General features: G+C 33.5%; 2 protein-coding genes across 4 annotated transcripts; both read left to right on the top strand.

Moving 5' to 3' along the window:
• Positions 1 to 1023: 1023 nt before the first annotated feature.
• On the top strand, positions 1024 to 11655 carry LOC111005585 (Ran-binding protein in the microtubule-organising centre protein). Of its 3 annotated transcripts, XM_022277142.2 has the most exons (13): positions 1026 to 1453; positions 1652 to 1753; positions 2084 to 2164; positions 4645 to 4754; positions 4849 to 4984; positions 5169 to 5267; positions 6143 to 6248; positions 6334 to 6516; positions 6643 to 6776; positions 6847 to 7023; positions 7377 to 7574; positions 10864 to 11190; positions 11346 to 11655. In XM_022277142.2, the coding sequence occupies exons 1-13, from the start codon at positions 1172 to 1174 to the stop codon at positions 11436 to 11438; spliced, it is 2028 nt and encodes a 675-aa protein (XP_022132834.1). In that variant the 5' UTR covers positions 1026 to 1171; the 3' UTR covers positions 11439 to 11655. The 3 variants fall into 3 exon arrangements, 2 of the variants coding, with proteins under 2 accessions (XP_022132834.1, XP_022132833.1); XR_002600752.2 differs by lacking the exon at positions 11346 to 11655 and adding an exon at positions 7870 to 8563 and having other exon boundaries at positions 1024 to 1453; positions 6334 to 6776; positions 10864 to 11002; XM_022277141.2 differs by having other exon boundaries at positions 6334 to 6776.
• Positions 11656 to 19441: 7786 nt separating this feature from the next.
• LOC111005819 (P-loop containing nucleoside triphosphate hydrolases superfamily protein) lies at positions 19442 to 23621 on the top strand. Its single transcript, XM_022277453.2, has 6 exons — positions 19442 to 19804; positions 20453 to 20682; positions 20759 to 21017; positions 22117 to 22296; positions 22390 to 22545; positions 23100 to 23621. Exons 1-6 carry the CDS (start codon positions 19775 to 19777, stop codon positions 23265 to 23267), a joined length of 1023 nt encoding a protein of 340 aa, XP_022133145.1. The 5' UTR covers positions 19442 to 19774; the 3' UTR covers positions 23268 to 23621.
• The last annotated feature ends 384 nt before the right edge of the window (positions 23622 to 24005 follow it).

Genomic DNA, 24005 nt, shown 5'->3' with positions numbered 1-24005 from the left:
AATTTTCACTCCAACGCGCCAATACACTTTTTTATTCTTTTTTACCCAACGTACAAAGAAATAAAATTTTTTATTATATTAATTTCAAATATTTTTTTTCTTTGCAAGCAAAACGAAAATTGGAATCATTTAACGTTCCAAATTATGAAGTATAAAATTACTTCTTGAACTTTCTATGTTTCACGTCATGGTATAAATTTCCTACTACCAAAAACAAGCAAATATTGTTCCACATTGATTGCTAAGTTTATTGGAACCTTTTCTCCAACCAGTTTCATACTTAAATTGAATGTGTTCACGTGATATTACTATATATTCTACCTTAACATGTACACCATGCCATAGCCAAAAATAATATTAACAAGTCTTCTATCATATTGCCGAGTAGAAAATTAAGTCAATAGTTGGATTAAATTTAAGTTTATTTTCACCTCATACAACTTTGAAACAATGGAACTTTATCTACGGATTCAACTTTCCATTTTTAATTTAACCTGCTAGTGATTTTAAACACGAGGCAACAATTTTTACAAACTGTTATGCATACTATTTTTCAACGCATTTGGATTCTTTTTAGACATACGTATGGTTGAATTAGCTCATAGTTGAAACAAAAAGAAAATAATAGCGGAATAGTCCAATCCTCCTATGGTATGTTTGAGAGTGATGATAGAACGAGTTTCTTAAAAATCAATTTAGAGTTATTTCAAAATTTTTAACAATCAATTTTCTAACTTGTCAAATATAATAAATGACAAAAATATTTTTGTCCGTGACAAAATTGCTCCATCAAACTTTAGAAAACAAAATTTACCATATTTGGAGATAATTTATTTAAGAAAAACCAAATTGAATTCTATTCAAGTAATTTGAAGGAAGAGACGAGAGCGGCGAGGAGGGAATAGTCCGGCGATAAATCGCGATAAAATGGTGAAAAACAGGGCAAGATGTCCGACAGTTGGGTGTAATATACACGTGGCATTTAATATGGCCTTCAAATGAATTCCTTTTGCAAATGCTAAGCTCAACATCGCCGCCTTTTGTGTGAGCGCAGAAGGTTTCCCACCAAGTAGCCACCTGCGACCGCGACCCTGACCCTGCGTCTTTGCAAACTCATCCTCAAATCCAATCCACAAAACTTACCGTCTTCCTCTTCCTCCTTCCTTCCCCAATGGACTCCGCCCCTTTGAACTGGGAAGCTCTCGATGCCCTAATCATCGATTTCGCCAGATCAGAGAACTTGATTGAGGATTCCTTTTCATCCTCCCCTCCTTCTTCTCCTTCTCCTTCCCCTTCTTCGCTTTCTTCCTCCTCTTACCATTCCAGGTTGATCATCCGCCACATCAGGCGCTCTTTGGAGGCCGGTCATATTGACTCTGCCATTCATCTCCTCCGTCTCCATGCACCCTTCATCCTCGACGATCATAGGCTTCTATTCCGCTTGCACAAGCAGGTCACTCTAATTATCCTCCGCCTCTTTCTGCGTAACCTTGTTTTAATTTTTTATGTTTTCGCTAATTAGGGTATATTTCCCTATTCTATCACGCTGCATCAAAGACTGGAAATTGAGAAAAATTCAATCCATTTGTTTGGTGGCTCAACATCCTAGTCAGCGAAATTTATTTCCATTTTCTGCGTTCATTATGTTCAGAAATTTATCGAGCTTTTGAGGAAAGGGACTGCAGAGGATCGTGATTTGGCCATTCAATGCCTCCGGACGGCCCTCGCTCCTTGTGCTCTTGATGCATACCCGGTAAACAGTTTACACTTATTAATGGTTTGGTTTGAATCGATGTTTCTATGGAAATGTTCTCTGCTTCTCGGATTCTTCAAAAAATTATTTTCCTTTTAAAAGAAATGAAATTTCCATTGAAACTCCAGTTGGCGTAATGATTATTCCCCAAAAAAGGGCACCATAGAACAAATCTGACAGCATTAGGTTTCCCTTCAAATTGATCATGCATAGTAATTGTTCCATTATGTCTCCAGCCCTCTGCGGAACAAACCACTGTGCTACTTAAAATCAGACACTGCAACTTTTCTTCTATGGTTTTGGCTGACTTCTCTTTGATTTATGATGAAGGAAGCATACGAGGAGTTCAAGCATGTTCTTCTTGCGTTCATTTATGACAAGGATAATCAAACATCCCCCGTGACATATGAGGTGAATAATATTCATTTCTCTCTTTTCACTTCAGTAATTATTACCTTCAGTATTTTTCGATGTTCTTTAGTGGATGTTGGCCATGCCGTTGATATGGAAACTCAATAACATATGACTGTTCTGATAATTTAGAATGTGAAGTATAGGGAATCGTCGACAATTAGAATACATGTTATATTTAGTATTTGGCTATCCAATTAGAATACATGTTCTATTTAGTATTTGGCTATCCTTATGCTTCAGACAATAGTAAGGGTAACCTTTCCTTTTTATTCAAGGACTTCCCTCTTTCCTTACTCTCTTAACTACGAAATTTTAAGAATGGAAAAAAAAAGTCTCAAACCTATGATGGTTACCTACCTTATGTTGTAGGGTCAAGCGGCTGCTCCGTGAGATTAGTCGAGGTGTGTGTAAGTTAGCTCAGACATTCACGGATATTAAAAAAGAAGAAGAAAAGATTAAGTCAGTCCACTATTTTTTGGGATTTGGACACTTTTGTGGTTCATAAGCAATCAAACTGAAGTCTAATGTTTCAAATTAATTTTATTTGTAACATTTAATTTAAAATGGGCTCCATTTAGGCACATGGCGTTCTAAGTCCAGTACATATTTCCTTTGCCAAGAAAATACGAGTTGCCTGGTTCCGACATGGGTTGTAGAATTTTCTTGCATATTGTCGAGGTGTTTGAATACAATGGCATAGGAGGTACCTAGGAAATCTAAATCTTATAAAGTGGTTTCTTAATATAACACCCATAGGGCGTATTTTTGAGTTGTTAAGTTCCTTTGTTCATTTGGCTTTTTTACATGGTAGAGACGTTATCCTTTGGAAAATAATAAAGAAATAGTTTTTTTTTTAATTTTATTTTAAAATATTGTTAATTGTTATTATTATTTTATTTATTAGAACCAGAGACAATATTTTCATTCATATTAGTAAAAAAAAAAAACAGCCTAAAGGCAGAGGGTCGAGAGAACTCTCCCCTACAAGCTATACAACTACTACTTTCCAATCTTGTAAAATCATTTGTAGACTATAATTACAAAAGACCTTCTTGTGGATTGTAGCCCACCAAGAAGCCATATGTTGAATATTCACCCAAAAAGAATCCACCGAAGTGCTTCTATCTTAAAAAATTATGCTATTTCTCTCTTTCCAAATGAGCCAGATCAAAGCTCTAGCTACACAGTGCCATAGAACAAGGCTTTCCCCTTAAGGGCACCACCACCAAAACTCTCAGAGATAAAGTCATCTATCCTCCTAGGGAGACAAAGACTAAGGTCCAAACACGAGGCTATATGAATCCATGCTTTATTAGCTACCAAGCAATGTAGAAAAAGATGTTCCACCGTTTCTGCATTCTTTTTATTTATTTTTTTTTTTTTTGGAATCCGTGTGTCCGGGCCAACTTGCGTGCACCTCGACTAATCACGGGTTAACCGCCTGACCCTACTACATTTGGTTGACAAGGTAACTCGTAGGATATTAAATCTTAGGTAGGTGGCCACCATAGTTTGAACTCATTCCCTCTGAGTCCTTTACTATTTACAAAGGCCCTCATTGACCACTTGAGCCATCCCATAATGGTTCCACCGTTTCTGCATTCTGTAAACACAGACTACAAGTTGAGGGAGAAAGATGCCATTGAGGAAGCTTTTATTGTAGTTTATCAGCTGTATTAATCCCTCTATAGAATAAGAACCACATAAACACTTTCATCTTTTTGGGAACTCGGAAGTTCCAAATCAGATTTGATGTAGAAGACTGCATCCTTGGAGAAAGGGTCGTTAACGCCAAAAAGGCAGATTTTTCCGAGAAGACTCTTGACCTGTCTGCTTTCCACCATAAAACATCTCGGCCTTGCCCTAACACCACCCCGTCGAGCTTCTCCGTAAAGGAGGACCATCTGTCTAATTCCCTGTCAAAAAGATTCCTGCGCAAACTCAAATCCCAAGTCAGCACCTCTGACCTCCAACAATCTGCAATAGACTTACCTTTGATAGAGGAAAGAGCATAAAACTCAAGGAAAGAAATTGAGAGTGGAAGAGAGTCCACCAAAGTGTCTTCCCAAAATCTAACTCTGTTTCTCATGGAGACCTTGAAGAACGTAAGGCCTAGAAAAGCTCTACGATTGGCATCTATATCACTCCATGGCCTCCCTGCCGAAGATCCCTTTACGTTCTTTGTCGTCCACCAAAAGGCCTCCACTCCATAGATGGCTGCAATCACCTTCCTCCATACTGTTAATTGTTATTTGAGATAGGAATTCAAAGCTTTTCAATTCTGTTTTTGTTTTTTATCTTTAAGATAAATATTGCAATATTTATCCTATGGAGTCTCGATCACATAATTCTCCAATAACATTTTTGAAACGGGATACTTCTAATTGCAATTTGTTATTTTTCAGTGGTCTGAATAGGGTGGAATCTTGAATTGCATTTCATTTTTCTTTCTGAAAGTGCATCTTCTCATGTTTCAGTGGTCTGAAAGGAGGAGGTTTGATATTGCTGGATTAATGTCCTCAGTCCTACGAGCTCATATGCAGGCATATGATCCAGTCTTCTCAATGACTTTGAGATACTTGATAAGGTTACTTTTTTTAACAATGGCCAGCACGCTTGATAAGAATTTTGATAGAATATAAATTTTGAGCTCCTTTGTTGTTCTTTGTTCTTTTTTGCAGCATACATAAAGGTTTTTGCTTTCGTGAAGGTGTGTCATCTCCCATATCAGATCTCACCGAGAGGTTGCTCCTAGATGAACGTGATCCACCTGCAACACCCAAGGAGAGTCTGTATGAAGCACCTCCATTTGATGAGGTGAGATTACTGCTTTTTTAATAAAGAAAATTTATAAAAAATATAATTGAGCTTCTAGTTAGGCCCATCTAGGGCTGTGGTACAACATGAGAAATTTTACCCCTATTTGCGTGGGTATGGTTACTAGCCATAAAGAGTTGCCATTCTATGTGCCTCTTATTTTTTGTGCTTTATATGAGTGCAGGTGGACATTCAAGCTCTTGCACATGCTGTAGAGCTTACTAGACAGGGGGCAATTGATAGCTTGAGATTCACTAAAGGTGATTTGTTTCATGCGTTCCAGGTTAGCACCTATTGGCTATTACATGAATGTATTTGAATGCTTATAATGTCCTTCTGGTCTATGTTTTCGCTGCTATTAGATTCAGTTTATGCAAATCCTTGGTTATAGATTCTACACCTATTCTACACTGTTTGCATCAGACAGGGTGAACCATAACTGTGTGTATTTTATAGTTTATTGGGCGTGTGTGCTTGGATTTGATACTAGCATAGGACACAGATTTTTTTTTCTCTAATAAATAAGAAAAAAAAGAAACTAAGCTTTCATTGAGAATAAATGAAAGAATATACGAGGGGCATATAAAAAAATGAGATCCACCAATAAGAACGGGCTCAGTCGAAAAGAATAACCTGACTGGTAATTACAAAAACCCTTAGAAACCGATGCCTATAAATCTAACAAGAACGTGGGACACAGATAAGGGACACTCACTTTGTGGGTTGGTGAATGGAAATGGATCTTGATATTGGAGTATAGGTTAATGGAAACATTAAGAAATATAAGGCAAAACTATATTTCATTTGAAAATCTGGTCGATGTAAATCAGTGTTGATTTTGAAGAAATGGTTTGCTGTTTGTTCTGTAAGTTTAGTTTATTTGAAATTTTTTTAGAAGTTTGCCAACACCATTCTCTTTCCACTTATTTCTTGATTTTTTCTGACATACAGAGATTGCTCCATTTAGTTATATTTTAATTATTTAAAATATTATTCTTATAAATAAATTATTTTGCACACAATACTCTCCTGATGCTTTTGTGATTATGACCACCAATTCCAAACATCTCAGCAGTTAAAAAACATTACTGTTCATTTTGTTTTAGTGTGATGATGTTTTTATTGATTGTATGAATTTGCTTCTTATATTTATCACAGAATGAGTTGTGTCGGATGAAATTGGATCTTTCTGTACTTGATGAGCTTGTTCGCGAGTATTGCATTTACAGAGGAATTGTGGATTCTGGTCGTGGACCTCTACCTGGTGAAACTCAAACTTCTTATCCCTTATCTTTTTATCATTAAGCTTACGTACTTTTTAAACTTGTTTGTCTTTCCTTGATAATCAGGGATGCAGAATCTCTCTAGTTCATCAAAAATCAATCAATCAGAGCTGGAGTATTGTTCATCGAGGAATTGTTCTTTTGAAGTGGACCATGCAACCAGTAAACTTTCTGATGGAGAAATTTCTGTCGGCAATTCCCGTGTGGATAGTTCTCCTGAAAATATTGCTGACGTGACCAGTTCACAAGGTACTGACATTGAATTACGATATGCATTCGAGCCAACAACCAATCGAGAAGATTGTAGCACTAGTGATTCAATTCATGTGGGAAATTCAAGAACATTACAAGTAAACAAGAATCGTGGGATTGTAGAAAGGAGCAAGCGTAAGAGATGGAGAGGAAGACATGATGATAGAGGACTTCATGATGTGTCTTACAGTGGATGCAGTAAACAAGAACTTAGCACTGCAACAGTGGCCAGTATAACCATTTCTAAGGACCAACAGGTACTTGTACATCCATTACTAATATTTTATTCCATCTAATGTAATAATCTGACTTGACTGTGTTCTGCAGAACCTTGAAAAACAATTACCATTAGAATCTACCTGTAAGGAGGATAAATATGAGATTGTCTTGGGAATTAGAGAAATGGCAAGTAAAAGGCTGGCTGCAGAGGTTGTGGAGGAAATTAACGCCCTGGATCCAAACTTTTTTATGCAAAATCCTATTCTTCTATTCCAACTTAAGCAGGTAAATTTACTGTTAAATAGGTCACGTGTGAGTTTTTCTTTTACACCAGTTATCCTCACTACACTGTTAGCTAGTCACTAGTGATGGTAGTTTGCATGAGTAAGCTACATATTGGTTTGCGGAGTATGGTCACCAATTAACTGAGACATATATTAGCTTCTTCCTAATCATTTCAAACCTTAATAAGTTGGACAGATTTGTTTATTTCATTTGTCTCGAGCTTGGAAGTAGACAACAGGCTTAACGTTTCTTGAAAACAGTATATTTAATACCTTGGCATTGAACGATTGGCAAATTCTTGTTGAATTATTGCATATTTATTTGCAATTTATTTGACCTTACAATGTCTCCAGGTTGAATTTTTCAAGTTGGTTAGTACCGGTGATTATTCTAGTGGTTTGAGGGTTGCATGCACTCACTTAGGCCCATTAGCAGCTAATGATCCTTCCTTGTTGAAGCAATTAAAGGAGACCTTATTGGCTTTGCTCCTGCCCAATGAAGATTTACTTGGGAAAGGCTTCCCTATAAATGCTCTTGCTAATTCTCTTCAGGTATGCGGCAACTTACCTAATAATAGCCCCTCATTTATTCTATTCTGTCTAGGGAGAAATTTGCCCGAAAATTTTAGATGCTACAAAATTCGCATAGAAAAATTTTATATTTGACTGATTATTAAAACAACACAGTAGCTTATTATAACTATATGCCCATATTCTTTGGCCAATTTGTCAATTTCCTAAATAAGCTTAGTGAGCTCAGTTTCTTCGTGGTATGGTTGGAACTTGTTTATCTTTGTGCTAAGTTAAAAGTGAAGAAGGTGGTACATTTTACAATATGTATATGTAGGTCACTTTGGTGGAGTGGAAGGGAGGTGAGTTCATGATGCAATCCTTATGGCTGCTAAACCCGTGGAGGGTCAGAAGTGAAGAAAATATTTCATTATCAAGATAGATTTAAGAGAAGTCTACGAAAAAGTTGGTCGGCATTATCTTGACAGAGAGAGTTTTGGTTCCAAGTAGAGGAGTAGACGCCTTTCATCAGTAATTTTTTTTTCAATTGATAGGAAACAAACCAATCTCATAGATAAAGAGGAGATTTACAAAAAGGAGATGAAATATCCTCAAAATTCCGAGGGGATTACATAAAGGATCCCAATTGGCAATGATTTGTGTCAAGCCATAATTACTACGAAACCAATCTAACTTGATCCCAAAACTCATCAATAGTAGTTTCTCTCTTGGAAAGTCCTTCCTCTTTCCTCTTTTCTATTCACTTCCATAACTGATCTTCGGTTGGGCAACAGAGGAAGGAGGTCAAACAAGGGGTTTTAGTGTTAGAGCTCAACCAATTCACATAACGCATCTTCTATATGCAGATGGCAGTATATTATTTTTCTCAAAAACGATGAAGGAAAAGTCTTCAGTTTTTGGAAGCTACTTCGTACATTTGGAAGTCCTCGTGTTTGAGCATCTATCTCACATAGTAGGGTGAATGTTGTGCACATGGGGGCAGAGAGAACAACTATATTTCTAGACTGAAGGTGGGAAGTTATTACCATTCATGTCAGCCTCAATATTATTCAGCTCCAATATTGGCCTTAATTTTTAAGACAAAAAATGCAGCATTCTCCAATTAAAATATTTTCTATTTGGATATTTTTCCAGATCTACAATATCATCTTCTACTTGATAATTATTGATAGGTTTCTTTGTTCCTTTCATCCATCACTAAAAAATTATTACTTGTTCAAAAAAACGAAAAAACTTCCCTTTTCTTGTCTAATATGATAGGAATGCTATTACGACAATTTTATGAATATTATTATTAGTAACTGGATAGAAAGGTTGCTACGTGGATTTGTTATAAATAGAGTGGGTGGGAAAAGGTAGGAGTGGGTGGTTTAGGCTTGAGTAATACTAGTCAAGAGAGGGAGGGCCCAAGTACCTTGAATTACTTGGGAGTTATTGTAGTTCTTCTATATTTTATATTTCAATAATATTCTGGTTGTTTGGGTTCTTAGTGGGAATCTGAACATTTTCTTTGGAAGCTGATGCTATTTGCTAGACTGACCAATTGGAAGAAAGTTTGGAAGCAAGTTCCATAAGTTGACCATTATACCTCATCTGGCCTCCCCAGTCCCCACTATCCTTTCTAATGAACGCTATCACTTCCTATCTCTGTAAAGGTTTCAGCTGGTGAAGGTAAAAGGATTAAAATATTTTTTCTAGGCTTCATTTGGAAAGGACTTAATTTTGATGGTGGCATTCACCTAAAAATCTTAAAGACATCATTAAAGATTGTATTGTTTCTTTCTAATTATGAAGACCAGAGCAAGGCCCTGGAAGCACTTTCCTAGAGATTATAGCTTCTTTCTTGAACCATCAACCTAGAAAGCACTTCCAGGTATCAGTCTACGTTGTCTGCAAAACAAGTATTGAGGCCAAAAATCTTTATTATGGAGGGGCAATCCACCCTTCAGTGGCATAATCACAAGAGTTGGTTCATAATTTCCTCATCCTTCTTGCACAAGTGATAGATCATGGAGAACTGGAAAGGTAAAGCTTCTTCTTTGCAGTCTATCATGAGTAGTAAGACTTCTATAGGCTGTGGACCAAAGATGAAAAAAGCTTTGAAATTGGAAAGTGGAATAGAGCTAGAAGGGATCTATTTGAGATGTTCCAACCTTTTTCCAGGATGCATCATAAAAATATTTGCATCTACACCACATTTTTATTTGTTTTGTTTCCAAGAAAGACCGAGGAAAGAGATCAAGTGCATCTAGGTTGATTAGTATATCCTTCTCATAAAAAAAAAGGTTGATTAATCTATCTAACAGCCTTTAAAGTTTCCTTTCCAATGTCATGAGTCATTTCTTCAATTTTATCGAAGTCTGATTGCCCTCCCACTGTTCCGGACTTGAAGCTAATTTTCGGACATCTTATTATTTTAAAGAACTACATATTTTCAGAGCTGTTATTGTGCCACCAGGAATTGAAGTGGGCAGGGAGTGTGATTGCTGATGCACTAGGCACGGATATGGAGCAACTCTTGGTAGGCTTCAAGGTGAAGGGGCATATGGATAAGCCTATATCTCATCTGAATGAGCGTGATTATGAGACTGTGCAAGTATTGAATAGTATGTTGAAGAAAGTCTTAAGATAATGGATAGTTACCACATATATCAACGAGTTGTACTTTTTAACCAATTCTATGTTGGGTGATTTTCTAGGAAATTTTATTTGAAAACATTCAAGTGAGGGCAAAAGTATGTTGAAAGAACATGAGATGGTTACTACCTATAGCGTACCTTTTTAAGCAATTATATATTGGGTGAATTTCTAGGAAAGTTAGGACAAAGTAGGCTGAAAGAACCAGTTTTTAGGGGTAGTCTCCATCTTGAAAGCAACCGAAAACATTAGGTGGTATGTCCAATTTGCTGGGAATGTTAGAGCCACTACACTAGGTGCGATATTTGGAATCTAAGTGTGCACGTAGGACGTTATTGTTGTATGTGGATTTCAACAGGCAAATATTTTGGAGTTTATTTTAGAGATGGCTTTATTTTTATTGTTTGTAATGTTTCCATAATCTCATTTGTAGACCACCAAGCTAGATGGGACTGCATTTTCTATTACGAACTTCCAAAGTATTGTATAAGATAGTTATATATGCGAGCAGGTTAAAAAAATGCGATAGTAGTGTCAGAAAGACTTAGTGTAGGAGGCAGACCTTGTAAACTCCAAAATTTTCTCAGTACCAGGAATAGACGAAATACAACATCCATCTATTATCTGCCAAATATGCAGCAATATGACACCGATAATTTTACATTTGGGACAGGTTGCTTTTGGTAGGAGACTTGGTATAGAAGAGCCCCAACTAATGAAATTGATGAGAGCCACACTTCACTCCCATAGTGAATGGTTTAAACTTCAAATGTGCAAGGATCGGTTCGAAAGTCTTCTAAAGATTGATTCCTTGAAGGAAGTTAATCCACCTTTGCTTTCCACTTCCAGTGGGCTATTGAAATCAAACTCAGATAGTTGCACCCTTGGTTCTTCCCAAGTCACAAAATCTTCGGGTGCAAGAACCTCAGAAGACGGTAGCAGCCCCATACAAGCGTCGTCTAGAGATGCTTGTGATGAAAATGCTATACTTAAAGTCATGGTAAGTAATTTCAACTTGAAAAATAAACTTTTATCATCTCCTTTATGAGTCTGGATTTTTTCCCTGTGCTCTTTTTCAAGTTATAATTTTCTCAGTAGAAAATACGGACTGGCTTTCTCCATATTTTTGATGCGAATCTTTGTGCATGGGTTCAGGAATTTCTTGCTTTGCCCAGGGCTGATGCCATTCATCTTCTTGCACAGTATAATGGAAATGCAGAGATGGTCATCCAGCAAATATTTGCATAAACTGGCATGTAAAAGTTGTAGCTTAATGACGGGGTTCATTTGTTTATTATTTGTCTAACATTATTTCATTCATTTTGTGTACTTAAATACTTGTATGCCATCTTTGTATATGCTAGAGCTCCAATGTATAAAACGTCCGTCCCATGATTATTACTCCTTGTGTTCTCAAACTATGTTTATGGGATTTGTGAATGTGTAATTGGGTAATTCGTGAATATGTAACTAAGGTTTCAATGTGCATAACAATGCATTTCAAACAGTATGTATCTGATTAGAATAAGTGGATGGCAACATCTTCATAATGAAGAGGCTGTCTCTGGACGGTGAATTATTTTTGTACATGCAATCACTTAATAAATATATGTATTATCTTTTAACGTAATTATTAATTCTCTCTGTAGCTACAATTATATATATGTGCGAGTTCCTTTTTTCTTTGTATAGTATATGGTTTGTGATTTTTTTAGTATTATATTTTTTACACTTCTATAATTTATGGAATCTGACACTTTTTTTTTTTAAAATAAAAAAAGATGAACGGTGATAGAATGATGACAAGCAAAAGTATGACAGTATGCGGAGGATTTTTGTATCCCATAAAACAAAAGGTCGCTCACTTACTGTAGCTAATGAAATTGTAAGATTTTTCGTAGTTGGGGGTTTTTTAATCGTGAAGATATTAGTAATATGTAAAATTTGTGTTTACATTTTTATATTATAATATCTTATAAGTTATAGGAATCTTCTTTAGACGATACTTGACTCGGGAGTCTGTATTTTGAGCTGCAAATTTTCTAAACTTAGAATTAGATGTGTTAACTGGTTAGGATTAGATTTATGAAAATTTTCTTTTAATTCTACATATTAACATTTCCGAATCATAATTCTAGAAACCAAACATATAGATTTTGTTAATCTAGATTTATAGCTATAATCTAAGTTAAGACACCTATTTTTAACTAACCCATAGTAGTGACCTTACGAGGACCAAACAAGTTTTGTTAATTATAAATATACTATAACTAAATCAAAGTCTAGCATATCATCCTCTCAGGTAGAATAATTAATATCGACTTATCGATTTCTCTTCTTAATTGATTTAATAACTTGGATTATGATTTAAGAAGAGTAAAAATGTAACGATGTATCTAAATTGCAATTAGGTGAGAAGAGAAAACGGCTGGTGACATGCAACTAATGAAGAAAAAATCTAAAGCGATTTTTGTTAGGTGCTAATCCCAATTTAGTCAACTGAAGAAATGATGAGAATAAAAGATTGGTCTAAGTGTGATAACTTTTGCTTTTATTGATCGAAATTTGTAACTATACTATACATACAAGACCGTATTCGATTCTTTTAATTAAACTACAAATTTAGTTTCTTTCAAATTTTTGGATCAATTACACTACAAAGTTTAACAATAAAATTAAAATTAGAATTTACGTAAGTTTGAAAATTAAAGGAGAAGCCAATTTAAACATACCTCAAATAATTATACTGTCCAAATGTTCAAAATTCGTCTCTCACATATGTGACATTATATATTTTTAAAAGCTTAGAGATTTAAACAATATAAATAAAAGAACAAAAAAAAAATTATATTAGTGATGGGTGGGCCAAATTTAGTGAGATGAGCCCATAGGTATGATTTGGGTAGGGCAAAAAAGCAAGAGGGAATAAAACAAAAGTATACGTACAAAGACGACATGCCAACCTCTAGGATTCTCCAAAGACAACATTAATTTAAAATAATTATTGCAACCCATATCCATATGGGACATATTTATTATTCAATTGCAACTCTTTTGCTTTTCTTTTTTGGGAATTTTCATTTATTATTATTTTTTTAAAAAAATAATTCTATAGTCAAGAGGGGCAAATGGGGTTCCACTCTATTTATATTTGATGATCATATCAGCGTGGGATGCACGTTTTCATCTTTCTCCCAATTGTCTTCATTTTGAAAAAGCCTTCAATTTTAAGGCACTGCCACTAACTAACTAATTGACATGGTCTTTGGCTTGATTTTTGCCATTAAATTAGCCATACAAGCATTTGAAAAAAATGTCTTAAAATTATTTTAAAGATTGAGAGATGAATGGTTTATTAATAGTCAATAAAAAAGTCTATATTGACTAGTCACAATGAACCTTTCAAAGATATAAAATGCTAACCCATGCATTTGGCCCACAAGATGTATAGAGTCCAAATTTGGACTTAAAAAAAATCAAATTTTACATTGACTTGAGTTGTATATCAGTTTTTTCATCCATTTTCAATTTCATCGAATAGTACCTTCATCAACCTAATTAGATAAGTATTGTAATGTTTATTTTAAACTTGTAAAAATATGTAATTTTTACATTAGATTAAAGAACTGATAAAATTAAAAATATATTCTTATATGTATTCAATAAATTTTAAATCATATATGGTACAAAAATGATAGGATTTTTCAGAAATTTTTTTCCTTGAAATTTGTGAGTTTTAATAGAGTTATTTAATTATCATCGATCAAATTTAATTTGTGAAAATCTTATTTCATACCCATGAATGTGGTTTTGGAAATGTTTACATGCGTTTTTGTTATAATTTGTAGATGAATTAATAGAAATTGAATAGAAAGGTAAAATTGAAACATTAATCTAATTGAAAGTTTCAAGTAAAAATTGATACAACTCCATAGGTTTTGAGGTAAAGTTTGACTTCTTTTAAATAAAAAAATATATTGAATTGACAAATCGGTGATAAATATATATATAATTTGTTTTAGAAAGAGAAATATATAAATTATGTCACCGTTGGCTATCATTTTTGTTTAATATAGTATATCATTATCACTTCTACTTGGAAGAATTTGAATTAAATTATTTATTGTCTATATTTACGTCATTCACAGCATTCTGTATCATTAAAATAACACAACATTGAAACGACTTATTTATGGAAGTTATTTAATGATTTGATGGATGATAATGATGAACTTAAAATTTACTTTTCTATTGTATAAATAAAAATTAATTTAACTGGTAAAAATGCTAAAAATATACAAAGCTAAAAAGGTAGATGAATACACTACGTTTTTAACGTGGTTCGGTTTCACAACCTACCCCACGAGGCCATGCCCAGAGATTTAAAATATATTATCAAAAGATTAATATACAATACATATTGTCTTATGCATAAATTTAAAAGAACTCTCTTCTTTATTTTTATGCCGCAATCCCTTGCTTCAATTTCTTTGACGATCTACGTTCACAAGCTCCCCTTGTGTCAGATTCAGTGTGTTCAACAACCGTTTATGACGCTCGCCGTTTTCAATCGAAGTACGTTCTCAATATATACAACTAAAAGAGAACAAATAATCCGTTTTCGGTTTTCACCAACAAAGGATCAAGCAGTAAGAAAGACACAATTAGATCAATCAATAAGTAAGAAAAATAATGTTGTATCAATACCTTTGTGCAAACCACCTTTCAATATTTAAAGAATAACACCACCCACTATATTATGGAAAATATTCAATTTATCAATCAAAATTAAGACTAGCCAAATCAAAGCCAATGAGATAAGGAAAGCAATCAATCCCTCAAATCTCTCAATCAAATATATCATAAATTTCAAATAAATCCATTAGACAAAATTACGAAAAATGAATAATTAATGCTTTAAGGGAATTAGGAAAGAAATAAAAAAATAATGCCAAGAAATACAACCTTCTCACACATCATTTGAAACAAACATTTATTAGAATAATGTCATTATTGGCCCCTTAGGAAATGACGAAAATGATCGTGTCCAGATATAACAGTCAAAATAATGCTGTAATTCATGTAGTTGATTAAATCAGAAAGAGAAAAATGATCATGAAGTTGATTATATATTTTGTTCCAAATTTTAATTTTGGCTTATAATTCGTAAGTTCATTGAAGAAGCAAAGATGATTCAAAGTTTGAATAGTAAAAGTGAGTCAAATTCGGGTTACTTATTGCTAGTTTGGTTCTAATTAGACATAATCAAAACTAATAATTGACTACAAAAATTTAAAGGGATTTTTCACAATCATTTTGTTTGTGATTTTGTTGAATTTGAGTTAAACTTATCTTACTATCATGTAAAAATGTTTAATCTACTCTTCCCAAGAATGATTAAACCAAAGTTTAGATGCATTGGTATAAAATTTGATGAAATAATAATAAAGTATAAAATAGATTTAAATACTATTTTGGTCTTCCTAGTTTTAACTTTCATTCGTTTTGGTTGCATTATTTTCAAAATGTCCATTTCGTGTATGTACTTTTAAATTTTGTTCACTTTAATCCACATATTTTCAAAACCATCATTTTAGACTCTGTACTTTTTAAAAAGTGAATTTTGGTCTCTATCTGCAAAATTTTAACACAAATTTATATATAATAGAAATTATTTAATACAAATTTATAATTATATTTTAAAAAAATTTAATGAGTGAAATATTATGATACAATTTTGATTGAAATAAATGAGATAAAAATAAAAAAACTAAAAGGATAGCCTATCCTTTTAAAAGTAAAGGGTCCAAAACAAAAGCTTCCAAAATATAGGATTAAAATGAACAAATTTTTTTTTTAGTATCACAGTTGGAGATATATACCAATTATTTTTAAAATATGCTCGATTTGTAAAAAAAAAAAACACAGAGGTTAATGAAGAAAGGAAGTGTTTTTGTGAAGCACTCGAAAGCATGGGGATGGTGATCAGAGGAAATTGCTTGAGAGAGAAGAATGTCATTATGTGTACTCATTGCCAATGATGGTTGGTGACCTTACCGAGAGGCCCCATCCACCTCTCAATCTCTTTCATTTTCCTTCGCAATCATCAAGGGCCACTCTTTAATTAGTATCACATGTTATTGAGATTTTAGGACTACTAATTATCAAATTGGTTAAATAAATTTTGGAATTGCAATGGAAGAATTTCATTCTAACGAAATAGAGGCACGTTGTGACATACAATAGAGATATTTTGATTTTGAAAAAAAAAAGAACTTCTTTTTTGTTACTCACAGATATGATGATTTTGAGTGAGAAGTATTTTTTTATTATGCGTCCAAAAGCACATAAAAACTTAAAATTAAATTAGACAAACTTACCTGGACCTTTAAAGTAACATGCTCCACTCTAATAATCTTTTTAGTTGGACAAGATACATCAATATCATAGTTCATATGAGTTAGACCGCATGTTTACGTATCTTAGTTAACTCTAACTATAAAAAGTTTATTTTTGTCACACTCGTTCCCTCATTAAAACTTCTCGTCTCATTAAAACTTGGTTGTTTTCTCTTCTCTTGTGCTATAATTTTCTTCTTTGATTATTGAAATTGCTTGAGCAAAGGATATTATTGGTCAATGTTCTAACAATCTATTGTTATTGGTAAATTCCTATAATTTATGGCCAAAAAATACAAATCTTTTACATTCATGTTTAATACATTATAGAGTGATATTCATTCTTAAATGCTATTGACACAACAAACTTTCATACTACTGTAGTACAAGACATTTTTCATGTTGTCTCTGTTGGAGTAGAATTATTGCATTACTTATTAAAAATTTAAAATAGAGATATTTCATAAATGTAAAAAGTCATAAGGAGAAAGAAGAAAAACAAAAAAGTAGAGATGGGATGCCACGACACTAAATTCAAGAGAATCCAACTTATATTATTAAGACCCGAATTATTTTAAAATTTTTGTTAAGACCCAGAAAAAGGAAGAACAATGCTAATTGGATAATTGAGCATAAAAATATAATCTCCGGATTTAAATAATTGGAGGGTTCGATGCCCCTGTCCCTCAGTCGCTGTAGCTGTACTCCTCTCTCTCTTCATTTTCTTTTTCTTGGAAAAGGGATTTTGCTGTAACAGTAGATTTGACCAACATTTAATAGATTTGTCACCTATTAAAATATTTTGTAAAAATAGCATAATAATAAAAATTCTTTGATAACAATTTTAATTTTTGGTTTTTGATTTTCTATTTTTAAGAAAAAAAACCGTAACCATTTTTTATTTTTTGTTTTTAAAAAATAAAAAATCAAAACATGTTTGGGAACAATTTTTAGTTTTTAAAAAGTTAGAAAATTGAAAATATATATTAGAGGGAAAATTTTTTATGTAGAGTAGAAATTACAATGGTGTGGGTGTGAGTGTGTGAGTGAGGATGTTCTCCCCATTCTCGTGCTCGTGAAAATTTTTAGTCTCCGTCTCCACCTCGTTCTTAGATCCGAGAGATGTTCTTGAGAAAAAATATCGGTTTTATAATTGTTTTTAATTATTTTAGAATTTAAGTATAGAAAAAATGTAATAAATATATATTAATATTTAAAAAATGGAATTGGGGACGGGGTCGGGACATGCATTTCCTATTTTTGGGACCCGACCCTCCAAAAATTTTTGTCTTCACCCTAATGTAGAGACATGAAAATACAAGTTTAGAGAGATGTAAATAAACTTTTGAAAGATAAATTTTAGAGGGATAAATAAAAATATTTAGAAAAAACAGAAAAGTTAAAAGACAAACAGAGAAAATTTTTAGAGAAAAGAAGTAAAGTCGAGGAAAAGATATGTTAAAGAAAAAAAAGAAAGAGAAAAATTACAGTAGAAACAAATTTAGAGATAAAAACAAGATTCAAAATATAATTTTTAGAGAAAATAAATAAATACAAAGATAAATAAAAGTTATCGTCAAAGAAAATTGAACGAGAAAACAAAATATAATTTTCAGAGGAAAAATAGATTATGAACAGAAAAATAAAAAATATGAAATTTTAGAGAAAAAAAATTATGAAAAATATTAAATTTTTAGAGACAGAAATAAAACTGGTATGTTAAAAAAAACAAAAATTCAAAAAAATTTGGAGAGAGACAAATAACGATAAATATTCAAAATATAAAAATTTTAGAGAGAGAAAAATTTAGAAATAAAAAAATTTTAGAGTGAAAAATACAGTTTTGAGAGATAAATATGAGAAAGAAAGAAAAAAAAAGTTGAATATTAGAAGAAAAAATGAAAAACAAAAACCTGTTTTTGAATTTTTTTTTTTTTTGAAATTTGCATAAAATTTCAAAATAGTTTTTGAAAAACAAAAACAGAAAATTGAATTGGTTATCAAACAACCCAATTTTTAAAAACTAAAAACCAAAAACCAAAGAAGAAGTTATCAAACAGGCCTTAAGTACTTATATTAAATATATCAATTTATTACTTTATTAATAATAAAAAATAAAATACTTTATAATAGATATATTAATGATATACTTAATTAAAGATACAAAAGTTAATATAATCCTGCAAACTTTGATAACAAAAATAGTATAGGATGAAAAAAATTGTTATATTTACAAATTAATTTTTCATAGGTCAATGGGAGCATGGCTCATCCGTTAAATCATTTTTCTCCTTTCTTATAGACCAAATAGTCAATCTCGTACTCTCACATTTTCTTCTAGTGGAAATGTATTAGAGAGAGGTGTCTTAACCAGTTCGATCTGGTACCTTCACATATATATATATAGTTGAGTTGGATAATTCAAACTTAGTTGAATGTACGTATTTTAATCCATCGAATGTTCAAGTTGGTTTGTATCCTCACATCTACTCAAAAATAAAATTAATTTTTGATGTAACAAAAGTTATAAATATGACCACCAATTTTTGTTCCTCGTTATATTTTCCTTAATTAAATCATGGCATTAAAACCAAGTTATGGTATCGTGAGAAGTAATTAATACTACGACTTCCGATGATTAATTTATTCGTATTTGAAGAAAAAGGCATCGCAATGTAGCAAAGGTCAGTCTTTTTCCCTCCATCGTTGCCCCCACCTTTGTTTTTTCACGCGCCTCTGCCCTTTGTTCAGTGTTTGGTAAATGTCCGCTTTTTTAAGTCCTCTATCGGTATCGGCTCTATTCCGGTCTGGGTCTACGACAAAAATTTTATTTTGATTAAAGATTAGAGAGATTTTCCGCAAGGTAACAGAAGTTTGCACGGAAGTATAAAACAATTGGAAAAAAAGTTTTCCAAATTCGTTTGGAATTTGAAAACAGACGGAACCCAACAATTCCGCGTCAGCTCAGCTGGTTTCTTCTTGCTTTGTGCGCATCACGTGGCGAAAATTAGATTTCTTCAGCTAAAACCCATCAAATGTCTCTCTCTTTTGGGTCTCTTTCTCGCCTGTTTCTGAAGCTCATCGGCAGCTGCGGAACTTAGTGTTCAAACAGGGTCTTCGTCGACGGTTTTGTGCAAGAATCTGACCTCTGCTTCTTTTTTCTTTTAGCTGTTCTTCTAATACCCCATGGCGGAAAATATCTTTTTCTTCAACAAGGTACTACACCGTTTTGTATTCTTCTTCTTTCTCTGCACTTTACCTTTCAAAATGGGTTTTTTTTTTTTTTTTTTTTTTGTTTTTTTGGGTTGTAGCAAAGTTGCTGGTTTAGCTTCATGCAAACTGCGGTTTTCAAAAGATTTTACTTCCTAGGTTTTCTTTTAGTTTGTATCTTTGATCTTTTTGAGGTGAAGAAGCTTCTTTCCTATGTTTTGGGAACAATCTACCTTACAAATGTCACCTTTGTTTTGTTCTTTAGTCCCTGTAATTTCCGTTGTGATCTAAGGGTATTTGACAAAAGGTAATGTGGGTTGGCAGTGTGATGGCTGTTCTTTTGTATAGTATATTTCTGTGTGGGGTTTGAGGTTCAGCTTCTGGGTTTTGGGGGTGGGGTGCATTTGCTTTACTATTTTCATTAATTATTTCTCTTTGATGGTCTCTTTTCTGATTTAGTTTCAAAATTGTTGCTGTAGCAATTATTTTCACATGCAAATGTTTCCATCTAAACTGTAGATGTAGATGAGTCAGATTGGTATGGGTTTCGTTTCTCATCACATTATATCATCATTGTTCCTATAAATGTTCTTGTGAAAATTTCATCAATTGAGACAATAACCTTTGTTCTTTTCCTCTTTCATGGTTTCCCAGGATACTCTGATAATAAAACCTCCCAAGAAATCTCCTCTGCTGTTAAGGATGGCCGTTTTGATGTTTGCAATGGTCTGCAGTGTTTATGTATGCTCAATCTGTCTGAAGCAGTTAAATACTCACACCAAGGCAAGATTCCTTAGGGTTCAAATTGCCGAGTGTCCCGAGCAAAGTATTAGACTAACAAAAGTCCCACGAGAGCATTATCCAAGACCCAAAACTTTTAACAGGTATTTGAAATTTAGGCTTCTAATTGTGAGTTTGAAAGTTTAAGATTAATAAATATACACTTTTGTGTTCTATCAGGGCCGAATGCTTGAATAATCCAGTGAGATTCTTTGCGATTGTGTCGATGCAAAGGTCTGGAAGTGGATGGTTTGAGAGTCTTCTGAATAGCCATGTTAATGTAAGCTCTAATGGAGAGGTATTTTCTGTTTTGGATCGGCGAAAAAATATTACTGCTATAGTACAGACTTTAGATAGGATTTACAATTTGGACTGGCTCAGTAGTGCTTCTAAGAACCATTGTTCTGCAGCAGTTGGCTTCAAGTGGATGCTTAATCAGGTAAATAATTGTCTCACTCTGAAGTCTCTAGCTGTTGGTCATTTTTGTTTGTCATCATCTTGTTCTTTTATTTCATCATGTTGGAACCATTAATTGATTGAAACCATCATACTACTTGTATATTTATTTCATTCAAAAAGGTGGAAATTTTATTGGTGGCCCCATATCTCTGCAGTTGAGGACGTATTTTGATCAAAGAACTTTGCATCCACTATCCATTTAATGAACAATACGTTCTTAATGGTAGTTTATAGACTGGTCATATGGTATGAGGTAGTTCACTTAATATTGTACACTCCCCTGCTCCCAAATTTTGTATATGTTATTCTTGGGTAGCTCAGGTTTAGCCATGGGAGGAAAATGGCTATACTTTGTTTTAATAATTATAAAATCCCTTTTTTTAAAAAGCAACTTTGTAGTATTTCTTTTTGATTAATAAGAATGAAAGCACAAAAGAACAGGGCCATATAAAGCACAGGCTCTAAGCATCAAGAGGAGTCCAGGTTATAGAAAGTGACTACAGCTGTTGACAGCTAAAGAAATAATGGGAAGTCACAGACAGCTTTATTTGGAGAAGCCAATATGGAGATATTAAAGTCAGTTGTCACACGAACCCTCTACACTCTGAAATACCTGCCTAGTTCTTCCCGAGCCACAAGATTTTAAGGAAACCATCTTGTTCATAAAAATCATCAAGAGTCTACTTGATAATTCACAACCAATACCATGCTTTTGAATGGTCAAAGTATGGATTGAAAAAATTTAAAAAGGTATAGGAGCAACATTGTGGAGTTTAAGGAAACCATGTGAATCTTTAGGTAAATCATATGCCTAGTTTGCAAATTCTATGAAGCTTCCTAGTGGAGTTTATACAGTTGCCTTGTGTGGTGGTTTGTTTGAGTTTTATGTACACTCCCTCCTATCTGCCTTCATAAATGTATCTCATTATGTGGAATGATGTCAAGCTGATTCTTATTAAAAATGAAGTGGATGCACAACATAATATCATATATATATTCTGAAATACTTAAAATCTTTTGACTGAGGGCTCTCACTTGATGGATTGGAAGAGCTAACTTATTTCACTTTGCTTAAATAGGGATTGATGCAGCACCATGAAGAAATAGCAGACTACTTCAACCGTAGTGGTGTTTCTACAATTTTTCTCTTCCGAAGAAACCTACTACGTCGTATTGTTTCGGTTCTTGCTAATTCGTTTGACCGTTATGCTAAGATGTTGAATGGAACCCACAAATCGCATGTACATTCTCTAGAAGAGGTTCTCTCTCTCCCTCTCTTGTCATATTTGTCTAGATTTACTTTCTTTGTTACCTCATGTCTTAAAGAGATGACTGACTAAACTTTCTTTCAGGCCAATGCACTTTCCAAGTACAAACCTGTCATTAATTCCACGTCGTTGATCTCTGATTTGGAGGGAATGGAGGCAATGATTGCAAAGGCTTTAGAGTATTTCAGTAACACAAGGCACATCATTTTGTACTATGAAGACCTGGTAAATAACCGAACGGTAAGAGGGACAAAACAAAAACTTGGTTGTGCATCTGTGATCATAATTACCCTCTTTTTAAGTAACTTAGGCCCATCTGATGACCATTTTGTTTCTAGTTTCTTGTTTTTGAAAATTAAGTTTATAAATACTACTTCCCCTGCATGTTTCTTTGTCTTGTCATCTATTTTTATGTATCTTTTCAAATCTAAGCTAGAATTGAAAAAGGTAGTTTTTAAACACTTGTTTTTGTTTTGGAAACTTGGCTAAGAATTCAAACGTGCTTTTAAGAGGGGAAAAAAAAGAGCAAACAAATATAATTCTTAGAAACAAAAAACAAAAATTGAAATGACAATCAAAGGGGGGGTTTTAGGGATCTTGTTTCTGAGATTGTCACACCCCAAAGTAAGGTTTAGCCAGTTTGTGAAGATTAGAATTACGGTTGTCGAAGTATTTACCTATGTACGTCGTGGTCCCAAGTTCAGATGGCCACTTCATATTGAATTCCTCGATGAGATAATTCATCTCTTCTGAGGTCTTGTTTTTGACTGTCAAGTCCTCCATGCTTCTTGCAGAGACTGAAAGATGTTCAAGAGTTTCTTAACCTGCCACCAATGGAACTAACAAGCCGCCAAGTTAAAATACACAAAGGACAATTGTCCGATCACATCAAGAATTGGGAAGATGTTAAGGCGACTCTTAACGGAACTGCTTACGAGCAACTTCTTCGTGCAGATTACTGAGGTATCTATAGTTTTTCAGCTTGATTTTTGAGAGGTTCTGTAAAGAAAATGGCCTGCCAGTTCTTAACCAAGAAGATGAACCAGTCTGAACGGTGTTTGGCTGACGTTCTTTGGAGTGTTATGACCGTTTCTTTCATCCCATTCAATCAATCTTCGCTGATTGAGGGCCAACCCCTTTTTGGTTTTATACTCTGTTTGACCAAACTGAAGTGTACATGTAATGTAAGCCAACTGTTGTGATATATTGAGTTATTGTTTTATTCAATCTGCAGAAGTATGAGCTTTTCTGGTGTGGCTTGAATTTCTACTTGTAATGACTAATTAAATACTCCAATTAGAGGAAATCTTGTTGCACATCTGGATTTTTTTTTTCTTTATACATGAAACCCCCTTTACATACTGGTCACCAGCTAAAAAGTGTTCTTCGCTATAAATTATTGTTTTAGGTACGTATTCAACCTTACAAACAGATTAATATGTTCTCTTATTGAAAATAGACCACGCAAATTGAGGTTTTCATAACAAGTATCTGTATAAGAATTATTTCTATTGCAAGTTTGATTCTAGTAAAAGAGTGAAAGGGGAAATAAGTGGGAGAGAAGTGTTAGTATGTAGTTTGTGGTGTGTGAATCTAAGAGAAAAATAGTGAAGAAAAGAATCGAGAGAAAATGTATGTGAAAATGAGTGATTAGTGGGTGAAAAGAGTATTAGAGAAAGAATGTTATAAGAGATTAGAGA

The sequence above is a fragment of the Momordica charantia genome (genome assembly GCF_013281855.1).
Source record: "Momordica charantia cultivar OHB3-1 chromosome 1 unlocalized genomic scaffold, Mcharantia_2.0 BLBB01000001.1, whole genome shotgun sequence".
NCBI lineage: Eukaryota > Viridiplantae > Streptophyta > Magnoliopsida > Cucurbitales > Cucurbitaceae > Momordica > Momordica charantia.
This window is presented reverse-complemented; position numbering and strand designations above follow the sequence as displayed.